This window comes from Planococcus citri, chromosome 2, assembly GCF_950023065.1.
Source record: "Planococcus citri chromosome 2, ihPlaCitr1.1, whole genome shotgun sequence".
Classification (NCBI taxonomy): Eukaryota; Metazoa; Arthropoda; class Insecta; order Hemiptera; family Pseudococcidae; genus Planococcus; species Planococcus citri.
In genome coordinates, this window is record NC_088678.1 from 24,827,695 (window position 1) to 24,847,975 (window position 20,281).

Below are 20,281 nucleotides of genomic sequence, written 5' to 3' on the forward strand. Positions count from 1 at the left end.
TGAAACAAACCGATCTAATTTATTATGCAAATGTAACTTTTTACTGTTGACTAATTGCTGTATTTTACGCATGCAAATAGCACCCAAACGATTCTCACACATGGTGTGTTTGTTTATTGTCACCGTATACTCGAGGTAATTAAGAGATACGTAAATGTCACCTTGGAGATGAAAATTACGAAAATTTTCGATTTTAGCGCATCTTTATTATTATTTAGGTATCATTCGTCGATCGAATGGGTAAAATGTTAGATACGAGGATGTTTTGGCGCGTATTTTTCTTTACCGTTTTATTGCTGGTTAATTATTGTGGTGCTTTTAGCGTTAGGGATGTCGATCCAGCTGATGTATCGAAATTGCAGGAAATCAGGTTTGTTTGATTTTTATTTTGTTACGTGACAAGTGACGATTTTAATCGATTAATATTAAACTGAAAAAATGAAGAAAAAAATTGCTTTTACCAAGTAGGCTACCAATAATTTTTTGAAATCTGGAAATAACTTGACTCAAATCTATTAAATAGGCTACCTATCACTTGAAATCGGACCGTTGATAATTGCATTTAATAAGAAATAAAAAATTACTAAAAATTTATCAAAATTGATCTAGAAATTAGGTATTCAAATTCAATTTCATGTAGGTAATATAATTGTCATTTTTTCTTCATAATGAGTAAGAAATCACTATGAAAGACCTCAGATAGCACTAAAAAATTATTTTTGTTTTTATTAATTTTTTTTCAATACAGGGACGAAAATGAATTCTTAACAATCTGCTATTACGCCGACTGGGTAGTATTTCGTCGAGGCAAAGGGCATTTTGAGCCAGAAGAAATCTTGTATCAACACTGCACTCATATCGTTTACGTGTTCGCTGTACTTGACGATGAAACCAAAGACAGAATGATTCCTGGAGAGCCTACCATTGATATAGAAGAAAGTAATCAAATCTGATTTCAAATCTTTACAAAATATGTATTTACACGCTTACTCATTCATGATCAATTCTATCACACAGATCTTTTCGCCAGAGTCACCGAATTGAAGAAATACGGTCCCAAAGTACTTCTGGGTCTAGGAGGCTGGGTCGATTCTACTCCAAAATATGGAGAAATGTTACGCAGCAATGAATTACGTCAACATTTAGTACAGCAAATTTCTGATTTCTTGATTCATCACAATTTTGACGGATTAGAAGTCGATTTATCATTCCCCGGAGCATATCAGGTAATTTCCTATCTATCAAAGTTCAAATACAAAATTCAAAGGTCACGTTATAAAAAAACTATTGTGAATTTGAATTTTTTAGGGAAATGAGACGAGTGGTACTCCTCAAGATAAAGATTACTACCTCAGTTTTCTGAGAGAGCTTCGTGAACATTTCGACGTCAAAGCTCACCAACTGAAAATAGATAGATTACTGCTCACCATATCTGGTCCAACGACAAACAAAATGATCGATATAGGTAACTTATTTAATTATTTGTTCTTTTGGAAAAGATCTTCGTGAAACAGGCTGTCTAATAAATTTTCAAAACCCAAATGCATAAATTTTAGCTGGTACTTTGCATGGCTTTTTCTCCTGACAAAACGCTAAAATGGAACATATTTGATCCCCCTTCTCCAATTCCTAAAAGAAGATGAAAGAAATTTTAATTTTAATTTTAATTTTTGGTGAAAAAATTATCATCAGTTTCTAGTTAAGAAAAGTCAATTTCAGGAGAACAAAGTGTGCCCATTTTTAGTAGAAATTCAAAAGAATTTTTCATTTTAGCGGAAAAGTTATGTAAATAAATGTATTTTTAAGGAGAAATTACAACTTTTTGAAAAAAAAATTGACATTAATTTTTAGCGAAAAAATGTAAAATTAATTTTTAGTGAAAAAATGTGACCATTTTCAATTTTCAGTAGACAAAACGTGATAATTATTTTCAGTGAAAAAAAATGTGACAATTTTTAGTGAGGAAAAAATGTGACAATTTTCAGTGATGAAAATGTGATAATTTTTAGAGGAAAAAATGTGATAATTTTTAGAGGAAAAAAGTGACAATTTTTAGTGCAAAAATGTGACAATTTTCAGTGGAAAAATGTGACAATTTTCAGTGCAAAAATGTGACAATTTTCAGTGAAAAAAATGTGACCATTTTGAATTTCCAGTGAAAAAATGTGACAATTTTCAGTGATGAAAATGTAATAATTTTCAGTGATGAAAATGTAATAATTTTCAGTGATGAAAATGTAATAATTTTCAGTGATGAAAATGTAATAATTTTCAGTGATGAAAATGTAATAATTTTCAGTGATGAAAATGTAATAATTTTCAGTGATGAAAATGTAATAATTTTCAGTGATGAAAATGTAATAATTTTCAGTGATGAAAATGTAATAATTTTCAGTGATGAAAATGTAATAATTTTCAGTGATGAAAATGTAATAATTTTCAGTGATGAAAATGTAATAATTTTTAATGGAAAAAATGTGACAGTTTTTAGTGAAAAATCGACAATTTTGGGTGAAAAGCGATTGAGAGAGAAGAGTGTGACTATACTATCATTGGTGAAAAAGTGAGAAATCTTCATTTTACTGGGAAAGCATATGCCCCATAATATATTGATGGTGTTGTGGAAGAAGGGCCAAATTGTTTTTTTCAAGGTGTAGGGCCAATCTGTTGTGGTGAAAAATGCGATAATTATAAAAGGGCCAAAGTGTCGATTTTTAGGGTCAAACTGACTCCAAATTGTAAAAAAAGGGCCAAACTGCGATTGAATTTCGTTGATATTTTTACATTCTGAATAATTATTTTTAGAGAAAAAAATGATACCTAGTTTATGCTGAAAATAATGATCATCAACTTTTAGTGAAAATTTGTGGAGAAAAAATGAAAAGTTTCCATTTTAGCGAAAAACTATGATATTTGGAGAATCTTCCCCCTCGCCCCCTACAAAAAATCAACACCGTTTTACTTTTACATTGATAGGTATTTTCTTACCAAAAAAATATTTTTTCACACTGAAATGGCCACATTTTGTTCATCAAAAGTTGACACACTTTCACTAAAAATTAATGAGAATTTCCTCACCTAAAATTGTCGCTTTTTTCACTAAAAATTGTCATGTTTTTTTGATAAATAAGGATGTCATTTTCCGCTACAAAAAATTATTTTTCCAGCAAAATGAGAAATTATTTTCTAAAAATGGCTACATTTTGTTCACCTAAAAATTGTCACTTTTTTACTACAAAGGGATGGTCATTTTTTCACCAAAATTTGTCATTCTACAATCAGAATTCAATTTACGCGTACCTAAATAATAAAAATGAAAAATGATTTCTTTGAATGTGTATTTTATCTTTGATAGGATATCTCGTTCCTGGAATTTTAACATTATGCGACTGGATCGAAGTACTGACATATGATTTTCATGGATTCTGGGAAAATCGAACCGGTTTAGTGGCTCCTTTTTCAGCTCAACCAGGAGATGAGCTATATGACGAGGAAGAAGTTGGTAACGTGGTAAGTAGAAAATTACCTAACGATGACTTATATGTAGGTATAAAAAATCATTTTGAGACATATCTGATCTGATATAAAAACCTCAATAGCAATCAGGAATGGATGTTTGGATTAAACATGGAGCTCCACCGAGCAAACTAGTGCTGGGTATTCCATTCTATGGCCGTACATTTTTGCTCACTGATTCAAACATGACTGATATCAACTCACCAGCTGAAGGAGAACCTGACGAAGGGGAGTATACTCGTTATTTGGGATACTTATCGTATTACGAGGTTGGTACCATTATTTTTAAAACCAAACCACATTTGAGAAACACTCGAGTAAAATCCCCCCTCTCCTTCTAATGCCATCAGATAATGGACAGAGTACAGAAAAAAGACTGGACAGTGGTTCACAAAGAAAACGTCGGTTCTTACGCTTACAAAGGCAATCAATGGGTTGGCTTTGATGACAAATATGACGTCGCTGTTAAAGTAAGTATAAAACAGAAAAAATACTCGCAAAAAACATCTACAAATTTAATAGGTAACCTTGAACATCATTCTGGTTTTTAGGCCGACTACGTCAAACAGAAAGGTTTCAGAGGAGCAGCTATCTGGACTCTAGGATTGGACTGCTTCCAGAAAAATTGTCCAGCCGGTCAGCATCCTCTTCTAACGACAGTACGGGGCGTCTTAACAGGTGACATAGAACTGAAAGATGTTACCAATTACCTCTGACATAATCGATCGCATAATCTCCTATTATTAAGACGAATGAAATAATCAGTGACATTTGATTGATAAATTTCGTCCTACTGTAAGCTCATTTTACTTAACAGATGATGTAAATTTTTAATTCATTTAATAAAACGAATTCTCTACCGTACAACTATACTCTTGTCATTTCTCGATTCAAGTTTTTTTTTTCAACGAGTAATGGGTTTTCAATGTGGATTCGTACGTGTAGACGGAGAGATACCTACCTATGTGTTGTTCACTGTTGAAAGGCGAAGCCGACACCGACACAGACGTTTCAAAAAAAAAGCCCACAGCTAAATTATTTTTTAATCTATCATCTTCAAGAGTACATATGTTGTATGGTGTATAGAAATATGTTATTGGTATTTCGGTCAATTAAATCTGAATCAGTAGCACTACGATGTATTCAACGTGAAAGTAAATCAGCCAAGTTATATAAGACGAATGAACAAGTGCAAATGCATAAAGTCGAGTTTTTTTTTCTTCAATGTTGTTTAGGTAACTTAATTGAATATAAAATGTATTTCATAATTATAAAAAATATACGCGTGAAATATTAACATAAAAAAAATTTAAACCTTACGAGTAGGTATACGATGAGAAATAATTGAAATTATTGGCTCTAAAATAAGTAAAGTAATCCGAAGTCAACGTCTTATCAAACTCGTAAAAATAAAAACTTCGTGCTGAAAAAGTATTATTTTGAATTCGTCTCTTAAACTAATTTCCTATACGACGTTTTCGATAACTCTTTGAAACTAAATTCGATCTAAAGTATGTACACATACCTACGCCTACTAAATATCAACTTCTAACCTACGCAACATACTTGCTAAAAGAGTTGCCTAACAAAACACCTACCTATTGACAATGTACTGAACTGATCCCCTTAAAAGCTGTGTGGATATGCAAATTTACCTACATATCAACACACGAGTAATTTTCGGCGAATTGTGATAGAATGTAATCAATGTAGGTATAGGTACATTAGCGTTTTCATTCACCTGATTACTTCGATGCTACCTACATTCATTTCCATTAATGAGTTTCAAGTTTCAATGCATGAATGAATGAGATTTTAGTTAAGAGAATTTGTATCATATCATGTTTTTAAACTTCGTACTTACTATTTCCTTCCAAGTACCTACCTATAGAACCCTACCTACCTAACGTATCATATATCTGCAAAAGTCAAAATATGACGTCTAATCACTTCTGGCTAAAAATTGCAACATAAATGATGCAACAAGTTTGAGACAGAAAGGAGAAGTATCGATAAGGCCATTTTTTGGCCCCAGACAGTTATCGACTGAACCACTCTTAAATTATTTTACTCTTCGAAAAAACGTTAAAATCACGTTTTCATGATTTCAACGAAGTAAAATCTCAGAATTTGGCCCAAAAAAGCTCAATTTTGAAAGTTACTGGTAAAATCGAGTGAAAAATTATCGAGCTCTTGCTAGTGTGTTCCAAATGTAAATTATTCAATTTATTTGAAAAAATATGCATAATCGCCTTTTTCAGGGGTGCCCAAAGTGGGGGGCTCTAAAAAAAGAATTCAAAATTACGAATATACAGGAAGCTTAATTAAACTTTTTCACCTAGGTAATTGAATATATGCCTCAAAACGTTACGTTTGGCGTAAATCGCAGGTTTCCAGCTATCCAGGGGTTCCCAAAAAATCCAAATTACAAAAAATTAGAAATTTGGATTTTTGAGTACCAGCGCAAAATTTTATTGAGCTCAAAATTTGGTAGGATGGAGGTCTTTCAGATACCAATAAACTGTAAAAAGCTTTTTAGGGGGGGTTCAAAGGGGTAGGTTCAAAATAGTGGTTCCAAAATTTTTCAAAAATGAAACCCCCCCGCCCCCATTTCTGTCCCTGAGGGTCGAAAATGGAAAAATTGTCTCGTATAATGTTTAACGGGTTCGAACAGATATTTTACGTTGAAAAAGTTTTTGAAAATAATACTCAGTGGTTCCAAAAATTATTTTTTTATTCGAAACTTTGGGGACCCCTGGAGATCAAAAAATGGTCATTTTGGGTCAACTAACCACGGATTCGTATTTGGGGCATTTATTACAACAATTTAAGAGTGGTTCAGTCGATAACTGTCTGGGGCCAAAAAATGGCCTTATCGATACTCGTTCTTTGCAACGTATCTTGGAATTCTAACTCAAATTATCGAATTGCAAAATTATCAAGTTAACAACTCAAAACGTTTTCCAAAATTTCAAAATACGGATTCTCAACTTTTTCTGCGCGTGGGTAGGTAGGAAAGTTTTTTTTTTCAAATTCGATTTTCATGGATTAAAAAGGCCTTGTAGATAAGTAGTCTTTTTCAGAATGAAACATTACCTATAAATTTTGAACGAAATCTCGACTTTTTCTCAACATTTTTGAACTGTCTACTTTATTGATCAGTAGGACACCTGGACAACCTCACACTGGATTTTTAAAACAATATTGAAAAACATTTCAAAAGTTGAAAGCCAAAACATTGATTCGAATCATTTTTTTGAAGTTATAGTTCGATAACATTTGATTAATTTCAATGGTTATAATTATATAAATTGGCACAATTTTCATGAAATTTTTTTCAAATTTTTTCGTGGGCAATTTTCTGCAGTTTTGAATGCAATTAGGTATACGGTTTTTTCTGTAATATTTTGACTAAATTTCATTTTATTTTAATCATATTTAATTTAATTTTTGTAACGAGTTTTCTACAATTTGTGCAAAATTTTGAGATTTTTGCGACATTTTGCTCATATTTCAGTTTTTTCAACTATTTTCGTGACGTTTAAACAACTTTTTTAAAGCAGTTTTTTGAATTTTTGCTCAATTGTGCTGTGCTGATTTTTCATCAATTTATATTTGCTGTAATTTCCAATAACGGAGAAGTCAGTTTAGCACATTTTATGATACTTTTTACAATTTTGACAAAATTTGTTCTTTGCTTGAGAAATTGAGAATATTCAATTCATTTTCTATAATCTGGTTCAATTTTAGAAAATTTAACAATGTTGCAAGCAATTGATCAATTTCTTTTACTTTTCAACCGGTTTCTATACCAATTTTATGGTTTTTATAATGCTTATTGCGATTTTTTTAAAATAATTTTATTCCATTTCGATAATATTTGATCTATTTTTCGCATTTACCAACAATGCTCAGGTAACTTGAATAATTTTAGGACATTTCACCACATTTTAAAGTAATTTTTGCAATACTTTGCTCGATTCTGCTGGTTTTTTCATAAATTCACCATAATTTTAAGAAGGTAGGTACTTTATTGAAAGGCCAATTAAACATTTTTGTAGGTATTATACTTTCTGCATTTTTGACATTTTTTTCATTGAAATTTTAAAATATTTTCAATCATTTAAGAAATTTATGCAAAATTTCAGTCAAATTTAAAATATTTTCTCAATTTTTGGTCGCTTTAAACATTTTTATCAATTTTGAGAGATTTTTATTCACGTGCTAATTTTAAAGATTTACTTGCACTTTTCATCATTGTTTCTCATTATTTTTTTTCTTTTTCATATTTTTTGAACATGATTTTTTTTTCAATTTGGATAATGCAATTTTCCAATAGAAACCTAGTTTTTTTCAAAATCATACAATCTTTAGATGTACAAGTATTTGGTACTTGGTTAACTTTGGACACTTTTTAAAAATTAAAAAAATCAATACCTACCTAGTGAATGTTTGAGAATAGATTCAATTTCAGATTTTTATTTTCAAAAGCTGAATACGAGTAGGTACCTAAAAATCCATGTTTTTTTGGATGGATAGATGGAAGCAAGATGTAATTCAAAATTATGAATATTAAAGCTTTTTTTCTGTTGTTGAATTAGAAGAAAAAAATTGAATATTGAAAAAAATTCAAACGATTGTTTCTTTCGAAATCTGTTTCTCTTTAGTCATAGTATATTTTTTTATGATTTGGATACCAATTGTACGAGTACCTACCTTACTAAATTGAACTACCTAATGTTCAGCTGGAAAATTTTAAAAGACTACTGCGTTACAAACTTTATGAAGTGATTGGCGGATAGCTTCATATTTTTCCATACCAAGCAAACGTGCTGGTAAGTACCATAAGCACCATAAAACAATTCACGAAGGACAACAATCCAACCATCATAAATAACGTGCCAATTGAGGATCCGCAAATCATAATTAACGAATTAGACCTTAGACATAGGCTATAATAAATTTAAAAATTTTGTTTGCAGAAAAAATTACCATCTGTAGGTATCGATTCCCTCGTGAAAACAATAATTATTCAAATGTGAATAAATCGTGATAAATTATTGATAGGTAGCCCAACTGAAATCAATACGACGTGATTGAAACAAAAAAATAACAATAATAAAAATAAAAAAGAAACATAGGAGATCTAATATAAACACAAATTTGAATACGAGGTCCTACTAGGTATAATCACACCTAATTCAAGGTTTTTCAAAAGCTACTGGTAGGTAGCCCAACTGATTAAAATAGTAATCCGCATCCCACCTAGTGTTACAGTCATCCTAACGAGTATTCTGGTTATTGCACCTTATGGTATAGAAAATTTGTTAAAATATGTAAATTTGTATAATATGTAAGTTGTAAAAGTGGGTTAACCATAAATGCATTCTTCGATTTCACAAACTGTAACTAAGTACCTATATCGTATATTCGATCAAATCGATATCTACAATACAAAAGCTAACGCGCGAACATCGAAAATTTGCAGTTCAAAATACTCACGATTCGCCTATTTGTACGACCCACGTTGTTGTGGTCTCATAGATGCACCTCTTTATGCGATTTTTTTTTTCACCGAATCTGTTATATAATAAGCTCGAATGATTAACATTTTCCAACTGATTGTTTGCAAATTTTTGATCGCTATGATGGCAATTAAGAATAAGATCGATATCCGGATATTTGTTGGTTTTTTTAACGGCGTGACTCTAGCTTATTTGCCGACCATTGTGTTGCAATACGGCGTGAGCATTATGACGGGAATGATGAAAGGTTATTGTTCGCAGAATGTGGTAGGATACCGTAAGTATATACACACAATATTAAACGTCAAGTAGGTATATTGGATCATCATGTTATCTTCGAGCTATTTAAGCATTTTTAAAGCTTGAAATGAACTTGTGAAATTTTTTTCAAATGTGTGGGAATATTATTTGATGTTTTCTTTTTGAGATGTTTCGAGCATAAATTGAAAAGTCTACGTTGAATTGAATGATGTGATGATATTATTTCTCGATCTTTTCATCTCACGAAATTGATTCGAGTACATACCTTCTGGAAAAAACCAAGCAAGTATTTCAATAATTTTTTAAGTGGGGGGGGGGATGTTCGATTATTAGATCAATGACTCACCTCGGCCTCGGCGGTGAGAACATTAAGTTCGAAAAAATTTGATTCCAATGTTCTAAAATTTGTTTTCACTTTTTTGGTTCAGAAAGGTCTCTTATTCATGTCTGAAGCAGCACCCCCCCCCCTTATATCATCGGATCAGATTAATCATGCACGTTAAAATGGCCGGTCATTCGGCGATTTTTTTCCAGTGGAAAGACCTTCCGAAGGGATGATCAATGGCGCAAATCACAGCTCTCTAGCCCTTTTTTAAAGGCTGCTAGGGGGTGTCAAAGTTTTCAGTGAATTTGAAAAATATCATCGATTTCAGCAGTGGATTACTCAATAACCGCGATACCTACAAAAATGGAACTTTTCCCAATAGTTAGGGGTTTTGAAAGGCTTTTTGGCGATATAATAAAAATCAGTGTTGTCTCTTTTTTTCGTACGAAAAATCAGCTCGAAAGGTTTCAAACCGTAGTATTCATATCGTTCCGTCTCTCAGTCATGCTGAACAACATATTAAGAAATTGGGATGGCATTATTTCGTAAAGTCGATTTAAAAAATTTAAAAGTTTGCGAAAAAATGCGATTTTTCGATTTAAAACATGAAAAAAAGTTTTGATTGGTGAAGTTGACCCATTTGACCCCTATTTTTACATATCCGTTGAAAAAGTTGGAAAAACTATTTCACTCGATGAAATGAACTATCACAAAAAATCAAAATTCTGAGTGAATTGAAAAAATAAACGGATTTTGATTTTTTTGCTATGAGTGTAATTTTTGTCAACTTTTTTATGAAATACGTCAGAAAGAGGTCAAAATAAGACAACTGAATAAATTTAAACTTTTTTTGATGTTTGGAATTGAAAATTGAATTTTTTTGAATTTTAAGGGAACTTCTCGAGGTGTCTGCCTCCGGTTTGAACGGAACATCGATGTTTGGAGAGATCACTATCGGAAACTTTCATAACCAAAAATTCAGTTGCCCCAGTTGAAAATTCAAAATTGATCATTTTCGGCGATTTCGTTGTGATTTTTTTCTCTCTAATGCACAGGTAAGTATTTGTGCAGTAAAAATTATGGAAATTAGTCCTAAAACTATTCTCAACTTCTCAGCTCCGCTCTACCAATTGAATTTCATCATTTTTGGAAATGCTGGAACCTCTAGCCCGATATCTGATTTCTTCAGAATTTTAAAATTTCTTCAGAAAGCCTAGACATTAATTCGGACTGCTAAAAATCGAGTTGTGGCTTATTCTCGACATATTTGAAGAGTTTATTCACATTTTGATCGATTTCCAGGCGAATACCTCGAGTGCGTTTTTTGACCAGGATTTGTGGGCCCAAGTATAATATAAAAAAAATTCAAAAAATTAACAGTTTTATGTTTGTAGAGAAATTTTTGAAATTCGCTCGAATGTCTGTATCTTGTCTAAGTAACCTCCAAAATCCAAATTTCAAGATTTCGAGCTATTCTGGAGCCTCCAGCGCAATTTTTTATTTTTCAATAATTTAAAAAATTCCTTTAGAAAACGTGAAAATTAATTTGGGCAGCTGAAAATCGAGTTATGGCTTATGTCTATGTCCATTCAAAGACACTTGGAGTTCATTTTTTGACCAGAATTTGTAAGAAAAAAATGGTAAAAAAATCAACATTTTTTTGTTCGTAGGAGATTTTTTTTAATTTGCACGAATGGCTATATCTTGTCTAAACTAACCCCTCTGAAATCCAGTGATGAAAAACTGAAACTGAAAAAAGCAAAACTAATTTTTGGTAGTTCATTTTTTCCAATAAATTTCCAAAATATAACGAATTTGATGGGGAAAAAGTGGAACTAAAACTGAAACTGAAATGAAGAAACTGAAACTACTAAAAATTGAAAATTAAAACTGAAAAAAGCAAAACTGAAACAGGGTGTCTAACAGAACTCCCAGACAAAAGTTGACGAACAGGGTTGTCATTTTTTACAGAATCAAAAATTAGGTACCTATTTCAGTTTCTTCATTTTTCTGATTTTTTGAGCAAATTTTTAATTTTTCAATTTTTTTATCATTTTATGGGCTTTAAAAAAAATTTTCAAAGTGTGTTCCAAGCAAAATTCATGACTTTTTCATGACTTTCATGGCCGTTAGACACCCTGTGAAACTGAAAAAAGTAAAACTGAAACTAAAATGCAAAAGTTCTGCCATCATTGCTAAAATCCGAATATCAAAATTTTGAGCCATTCTGGAGCCTCCACAGCATGATTTTCGATTTTTGCAGAATTTTAACACTTCTAAGCAGGAAGCGAGGAAATTAATTTTGGCAGCTAAAAATCGAGTCGTGAACTATTCTCGACCTATGAGAATTTAGTATTTACCTACATTTGGCCGATTTCCAGGAGTAGGTACACCTCAAGTGCATTTTTTTGACCAGAATTCTGAAATTTTTTTACAAAAGGTGATATTTGGTTCGAGGGAGTTTATATCTATTAGTTTCATGACCATCCTCCATATTTTTACTGAATAAATGCATTTAAAAAAAATCATAAATACTTGAAACGCCAAAAGTAGTAAATTTTGAATTTTCAAAAATTCACCAAAATCGAAAAATTAATTTGAGTAGTTAAAATTTTGGTTATGGGGTTTTAGACCATGCCCAATCCAAAAGTCGCAGTTCCGTGCGAATCGGAGGCGGACACCTTAAGAAGTTCGTTTCCAAGTGGGCATCAAAAGATTGAGAGGTTCCATGGAAAAAGGGCCTTGATCAATTTTTTTGTTTTTCTGATTTTTACAATTCTGAATATAAGTTATTTAAAATTATTATTTTTTGTATTAATTCCACCATATTCAGTGATATTGAAGCGTTCTTCTTTGAAAAATAAACGAATTTGAAAATATGTTTGCTTTTAGAAATTTTTTTAAGTTCATGTGAACTTGTAAAAATCTGTGGAAAAAAATTGATCAAGGCCCCCTTCCCATGAAGCCCTTCGATTATTCGTGTTGTAAATTTCGAAACATGTGTAAAATTTTCAAATACGGGTGGGGGGGTGGGGGTGGGTTAGGCATGGACCAAAAATTTGGCGTTTTTCTTCGGTATGATTTTTGAGGTCATTTGTCCATGACTAGGTACTTATTAGGATCCATCAAATTTTGAAGAAAAAAACGGTCCCCATACTTATATCAATGGTAAGCTCTCAAATTAGACACTTTTAACGATAGGTAGTTATAGGTAGGTACATAGTAAGTCTCATAACAAAAATTTCAAATTTAAAAAAATTTTCCCATTTTAAATTTGCTATTTTTTATTTTACCAGACACTTTAGAAAGAGATACAAACTCAAGTTACTTACGAAACATTTCCTCAAATTTACAACAACCAAAATCAATTTATAACAGTATTTCACCAGGTTGGCATTTGGCAAGCCAGTTCGCATATTGGATCATGGAGGCTAAAAATTATACCGGCGATAATTGGTCGATGCGAAATTTCAATCCGTATAATTATTACAATGTCGGACATCTGAATTGTGAAACACACAAACGATCATAGTATATTAGACCTAGGTAAGGTACCTATATGACCAGCATTTTGCAGCGTTTAACATATTTCTACGTACATGTGTGGTCTTATTATTACGTTATTATGTAATTGCGGCGTACGAGCAGCTTACAATGTTACAAAAATATGTACCTATAGTTAGAAATGCTGGAGAAGGAAAGTGGTTCAGCTGCGTCCATTGTTCTCGATGAAGACCTCGAAATATCTGGCGCTATCCGATTCGTTTCCGATAACGGGTAATTATTTGTGATGCGCTATTCGGCGCTATATTTGCGCCGAGGATTCAGAGATCTATTAACCTTGAAACGAACACGAGGCTTGAATTATGTCTGTATATACGCGGTTTCATTGACCAGAAGGATATTCATAGGTAGGCGATGAGATGGTCCATTGATAAATTTTCACTTTTGTTACAGTTTCACGTAATCTTACCTACTCGATGGTTGGTGGCCAGTTTATGGCCGAATAACAGCCTAATGTACAGTTACACTTCGCGAGATGATAAGTTGACCTTTTAGAAATACTTTTTTCACGCTTGGATGCATCTTAAATTTGTACGTATATAATCTAAACGGGTGTTTTGAAATCGTGTAGTATGTGGACAGGTAGGTATATCTATGCATGGAAGAAAAACGAGAATATTGACCCGTCGTTGTCGTTGTCGCATAGAATATTGTGAGACTGTAATATATGTAGATTTAGAAAAATACTTATTTGTCATATGCTATTAGCGAAGAAATGCTGAGAGAATGTTTCAACTGTAGTACAAGTGTCGATGTAGATTGGTCGTGATATTAAGACCTCGCGTTGCTAAACGTATAATAGAAGTACCTATAAAAAAATATAAGGGTTGAACTGGTTTACACATTAACCTCGATGCTGTTTAACCTTAAACGTGAAGCGGTATAACAAGGTGCATCTTCTCTACAATCATACTATTTGTACACTAATAAACATCATCGTCAATTATAATCATTAATAGCCAACGGGTGGCAAAGATTTTGTAAAAATCTTGTAAATTGCCGTATATTATAGGAACACACCTACGATGATTTGTACTCGTGTGTGTGTGAGCGCCTCTGCCTGCCTACATTGTAAGCTGTGAAATATTTTAATAACTGGATGATGCAGTAATAGATCATCAGATATTAGCTCTTTTGCAGGTGAAAGGTGTGGATATGGATTGATAATTGTGGGTGTGCCGGCAGCAGTCCATCGCGTCTTCGTTTAAATAGCGAAGGTCTTCGTGCGCGTTTAAATGTCGTCGAAAGGCGAATTTTCATGACATCCGCGGGGCTCGAAATGACCCCGATTGGCTACTCGTTATCATTGGCAAGGCTCATCATCTTTCGAGTCCGAGATTGACCGTTATTATGACGTAATTAAGTCAAAGATTCGTCCATTGGTATATGGTGATTGGTGATGGATCGCGATTCAGCCGTGATGACAGGAAATGAGTTTTTTTTTGCGAGATGTGGTGTTGAAATTGTGAGGTAGGTATTGGGACGGAGATGTACTTGAAGAATTGATTTTTATGTATCGAAGATCAAACTTTATGAATTAATAATTTTTGCACATTCTCTTTCAATATTGTAAGGAAGATGTCGAGGAAAATCGAAATTGGGGCAGGGTATTTAAAGAGAGGCATCGATTCTACGTGAGAATACGTAAAGTAATTAAATTGTACAAATTTCAAGGAAAATTAGTTATTAACGTAATAAAGCATAAAAATTGATCAGGTTTTTTCGTATGATTTTGAAGGCTCTGAAAGTAGGTACTCTGAAGTTGAGAATCAAGAATTCTCAAAGCTGGGTCCTTGAGAACCAAATCAAAAAACTTTCAACAAAAGAAGTTTTTAAGAGGGTTTGTCTGTTGAAGTTTTGAATTTTCTTATGAGAAAAGCTCATTCCAGCCTTCAAATCGATAGTCTCCAAGCAGAGGTTCTGTAGCTGGAAATGAATTTCGAATGAGAAAGAAATGCGATGACTTGCTTTCCGGACCATGTTTAGACTAAAAAATCTTAAGTATTTTCACTTTTCGCAAGCTGTTGCCCTCGCTTCGCTATCGGCCTAGTTTGATTTTATTTTATTTCAAAATTGAAATTCATAATTAAGTAGGTACATACATTACATTCAAATTCTAAAATTGTGGAGTCAAAAAAATTAATTCATCACAAAAAAACATCGTTTGTTACCTCTAAAAATACAAAGTTTTGAAATTTTTTGGGCCTCTGTGTTTTTTTCCACATTAAGATCGAGCTTCAGGGTGTCTACTAAATCCAAAAAACAAAATTTCGTACCTTTTTCGTACTTTTATCGTATTTTTTTCGTACAATATATTTTTAATAATCATACTTTGAACCTACATGGAGGGGAGGGGGTATATCATGTCATTTCGGCCACAAAAATCAAAATTTGAACGTGCTGAGCAGTGTGATCTGGGCCATCAAGAGCCAATGCGAGACCGAAACGAATATAATTTGCCCATAGAGGTCTTTTGAGAAGAGGAGGGGTTTGATTGAAAATTGGTCAACAGAAATAGGGAAAAAATACTCATTTTGCTGATTGATGTCATAATCATAGGACTTACAAAAATTTTCACTTTCTGTTTTGAATTTTTGGGGGCTCAAATGTGATTTTTTTTCCTATTTTAAAAGAAGAAAAAAAATTTGAAAATTTGATTTCAAAAGATTTGAAAACGACGCTTTGAAAAAAAAGTAAAGGCCCGAGCGAAGCGAGGGCAAAAACTTTTGAAAATTCGTATTTTGAAAGAGCTAGGTATAAAAAAAAATGTTTTTTAATGCAAAGAGTTCGTTTTTTGGTTTTTAAAATTTTCGAATTGGAAAGATTTTTCTAGGATGTGAATTTTGATTTTTTTTTTAAAGTCAGAGAACAGGCGCCAGTGAAAGTGAAAACTATTGAAAAAATGTATTTCGAGAAGTATGTGAGAATTTTATTTTTTCACTTTGAAACCACATATAAAAATTGAATACTTTTTCAAGAATTTCAATTTTTAAAAAGAAAAAAAATCCCAAGCCCGAGCGAAGCGAGGGAAAAATTTTTTGAAAAAATAAGAATTTTGAGCATATATTGGTGATTTTGTCGGCAGGCAAATTAACAATGGAATCCTTTCAAAATTTCGTACAAATTCCGTAAATTTCGTACAAATTCCGTAAATTTCGTACATTTTTGACGTTTTTTCGTACTTTTTTGGGTCATTTTCAAATTTCGTGCTTTTTTCGTAAATTCGTACTTTTTTCGTGCTGTAGACACCCTGAGCTTTTAACTACTACATATAAAAACCTTCTAGGTATTCAAATTTTTAAAAATGTTTCAACCAAAAAAACACTTCAAAATTAACTTAATAGTTTTTGGCGTCATTCTGTTCAGGTTTGTTTGCTTTTCATTTTCAAAATTAAAAATTTTAAAAAACCTTGTATTTTTACTTCTTGAAATACAAATTTTTAAAAGCTTAATGCCTTCGCTTTGCTCGGGTCAATTTCGGGGAATACATACTTATATTGGCATTTGGCACGATAGAAAAAGTGATTCGAACGACAAAACAGGGTATTTCATCGAAAATTGTTAACGACGGTTCAGCACGACAATTTAGGTAGGTAATACGAACGACAATTCGATGTCATATACCGACGAAAGAAATGTAATCCACATCCAAATAAAATTTCGACCCCTAAAAGAAATTATTGCCGGAAAAATAAATGATTCCCCGCCAAAAAAAAATGTCCAGAAAAATATCCCATTTTGTAATAAAAAAAATTTGTAAAAACGAACACAAATTCTACGAATACAAAAATCCTTCATTTGGTGAAAAAACTCCTTTTTAAAATTGAATTCAAAAACGTTTTGTTTTCCAAAAAAACTTGATTTCTTGCAGAAATTACTAAAAGTTGTGAAAAAGTTGTAATTTTGTTTACTTGCTACAATTGTTAAATTTTTTGTTTTTTTGGTCAACATTTTCAAAAGTTGTCAAAAAACCTTTCTTTTTTTCAGAAATTAGGTAGGTACCAAATACCTAAATTTTTCTTTTTACATATAAAACTCCCAAAAACCTTGTTTTTTTCCAAAAATTTCCATAAGTCCATTTTTGAAAAAAATATTCGTTTCGTGTTTTTTTTTATGAAATTCAAAAAGAAACTAAGTACCCCAATCATGAAAATTCTACTGTTTTTTTTTTCTAAAATTGTGAACATGTTTGGCTGTTTTGATCAAAACCATCCAATGAGATCTCGCTTTTCATTGAAAGTATCAAAAAATCTCGTTTTTTTTTGCCAAAATGGCAGTTAAAAAGTTTTACTTTTTGTTAAAACTGCTCAACAGTGCGTTTAAAATCTCTTTGCTGAAATGTTTGATCCTCCAAATTACTCCCATCTTCTCCTGTTGCCCAGAAAGACAAAAAAAGCACTACTCGTGCAGTAGATGAACTGTTTTTTAAAAAAAAATTTTGACGTGCTATGCTATGCTTTTGTTTTGTGCAATTCCTATTTTTTATGTCGTCCATAATTCCATTTCTTCGTCTTGCACGATTCAATTCCTAATTTAAATCTCTTTTCTGGACCAAAAAAAATACCATTTATGAAACTTCCATAAATGTAAAAGGGAAAATAACAATTTTTCATAAGCCTTAACGCTGTAGTGGTAAACGCTGAATCTGACTTACTCCAGGATTGTGGAATGATAAAACAAAATGGTATTGGTACCTGGTATTGGTATTTTAAATGCAGTGGCTAAAACGGTATTGGTATTTTAGTATTTATCAATTTCTACCTCAAAATTACGACTCAACTTGGTGTACAAAATGATGTTCTTAAGCTAGAAATTAGCTTATATTTATATGGATAATTTAGGCTTAACAATTAACATGTTGTTTGATTGTTATGATTTTATTTTCTCGCCTCTAGTCACGAACCTAGCAAGGCATCGTTTTACGTATGCCTTGTTTTGGTTCGTTGGCCTTCTCTCTACCTATTCGTTCATATTTGCATACTGCAACATGCTAATTACAGATCACTTTGGCTTAAAATACAAAAATTGACCAGGTAAGTCACTTTTTTTCAAAAATGAGTTTAGGGTTGAATTATATTCACACTGAGGAGTAGAAAAATGTAGTCTTTTTAGATTTTGAAAAAAATCGATTTTTCATGGTTAAAATGGCCTTTGAAAAAAAGAGGAGGGGAGAGAAATGAGCCGAGACCAAATGTGAGGCGACAGGAAGAAAATTTCAACATCTTTAACTATTTAGAATGTGAAAACTTTTCATTGCAAGTTCTTGGAAAACACAGATTTTTCAATTTATTGCTTGATTTTTTCACGAAAAGAGTGACTTTTTAACTCGTAACTGGCGTATCTCTTCATTTTTTTCTACAATGCCTCAAGTTGTGTTTGTGGGATGTTGTGTGATGTATTTCCAGTCATTACTTTTATGAAATTCAAATTCACTACAAAATTGGAGCATTCTGATACTTACTTCAAAACGCCGTAACACAAACATGAAACATTTAAAAAAGTAACTTACCTACCTGGTTCTTTCCAAGGACTCTTCAAATGGGAATGAAATGAGGGGAAAATCAACAAAGAAAAGTGATCATCGAAATAATTTATTTAACTCATTTTGTTTGATGTTGGAATTGTTTCATTTACAGAAATCGGAAAAAATGAGTACTGAAATACAGATTTTAAAATACGTGTAATTTCAATATTGGTTTTCAGTATTTGTACCTACCAATTTTGAAAATTAGATTGGTATTTTATATGTAAATTGGTTTTTCATTTGTCAACTTATTAGTATTGGTTTTTTGGTGTTGGTATCATTCCACAACCCTGACTTACTCTTCCACAAATTAGTTGGAGACGTTGGAGTAAGCTCGCATCCACCCTTCCTAGTATGAACCTAGTCAAGGATTTACCACACACTCTATCAACAGTAAATAAGACAACACAATATTCCTTTCACAGGTTTATTGTACAATACTCAATTACAATTGATAACATCCATCCTTGCCATGCACAAGACTACAAACTTGTACAGTTACACTAAAAAGATACTTCTTCCCAGAGGAGCGACTGTCAGAAAACTGCGAGGCGACATAGCCATCCGTCTTGGCTGTTGTCTGCTGTGGTGGAACTAATCTGTCCAGAGCGCGCTGCTACGCAGTGTAGCCTCAGACCTAAGGCATAAAGTTCCCTGCTATGCCAAGTAATTGTGGTCCTCAAATACCCTCCACAATGCAAATTATATCAGTTGGCAAAACTGTCAAACTTATTTTTATTCGGAAAATTGGCATTTTATTCTCATGGCAAATTTGTAGCCCCCCTCTCCCCTCCAAAAAACACCTCCAGTTTTGTTCCTCTTACGTTGACTAATTTTGGTGACATTGAATAAAAAGGCAAAAACAAAAATCATTCGCACAACTTGCATTCAAGTATCCCAACCCAAAAAAACAAGACGAGAAATATTCTTAAGCAGGCCTGGACTCTACCACCGAGTTACTGAGAAAATCTCGGTGGGTCGCGACGTATTTGAGCCGATGAGGTAAAAGCTGGGCCACTTGAAAAATTTCTGAATGAATTTTTATGTTCAGTGTCCTGCACTTTAAAAAATGGGAGAAAAAACATTTGGCCAATTAATTGAGGATCCAAAAAATCAGGGCCACTAAAATGAAATAATTTGGTGGTCCGCTAAATTTTCCGTGTTCTAGGGTCCGGCCCTGTTCTTAAAGGGGAAGGGGAAGATTTTGAGCGCTTCATTCGGTGCATCCGCCAGGGCCCCAGGGGCCCCCAACCGACCCACTCCGAGACTGATTATAAATTGTCAATTTAAATGGTTAGATATTATCAAATATGTGCCCTCCACAATGCAAATTATATTAATTGGCAAAACTATCGAACTTACTTTTATTCGGTAAAATTGGTATTTTATTCTCATGGCAAATTTGTAGCCCGTCTCTCCCCTTCAAAAAAACACCTCGAGTTTTGTTCAGGGGAGGGGATAAGATTTTGAGCGCTTCATTCAGTGAATCGCCAGAGCCCCAGGGGCCTCCAACTGACCCAATCCGCGACTGAAGTGATTACAAATTGTCAATTTAAATGGTTGGAT

General features: G+C 32.7%; 1 protein-coding gene and 1 long non-coding RNA gene across 2 annotated transcripts in view; one reads left to right on the forward strand and one right to left on the reverse strand.

Annotated features, from left to right (window-relative positions):
- LOC135835174 (uncharacterized) overlaps positions 1 to 20,281 on the reverse strand; it is a 51,035-nt gene that overhangs the window by 1,071 nt on the left and 29,683 nt on the right. The gene's annotated exons all lie outside the window — the stretch shown is intronic.
- Positions 197 to 4,383, forward strand: LOC135835138 (probable chitinase 10). The gene is made up of 8 exons (XM_065349275.1): positions 197 to 370; positions 749 to 939; positions 1,018 to 1,226; positions 1,309 to 1,465; positions 3,356 to 3,510; positions 3,600 to 3,785; positions 3,867 to 3,986; positions 4,068 to 4,383. Exons 1-8 carry the CDS (start codon positions 237 to 239, stop codon positions 4,230 to 4,232), a joined length of 1,317 nt encoding a protein of 438 aa, XP_065205347.1. The 5' UTR covers positions 197 to 236; the 3' UTR covers positions 4,233 to 4,383.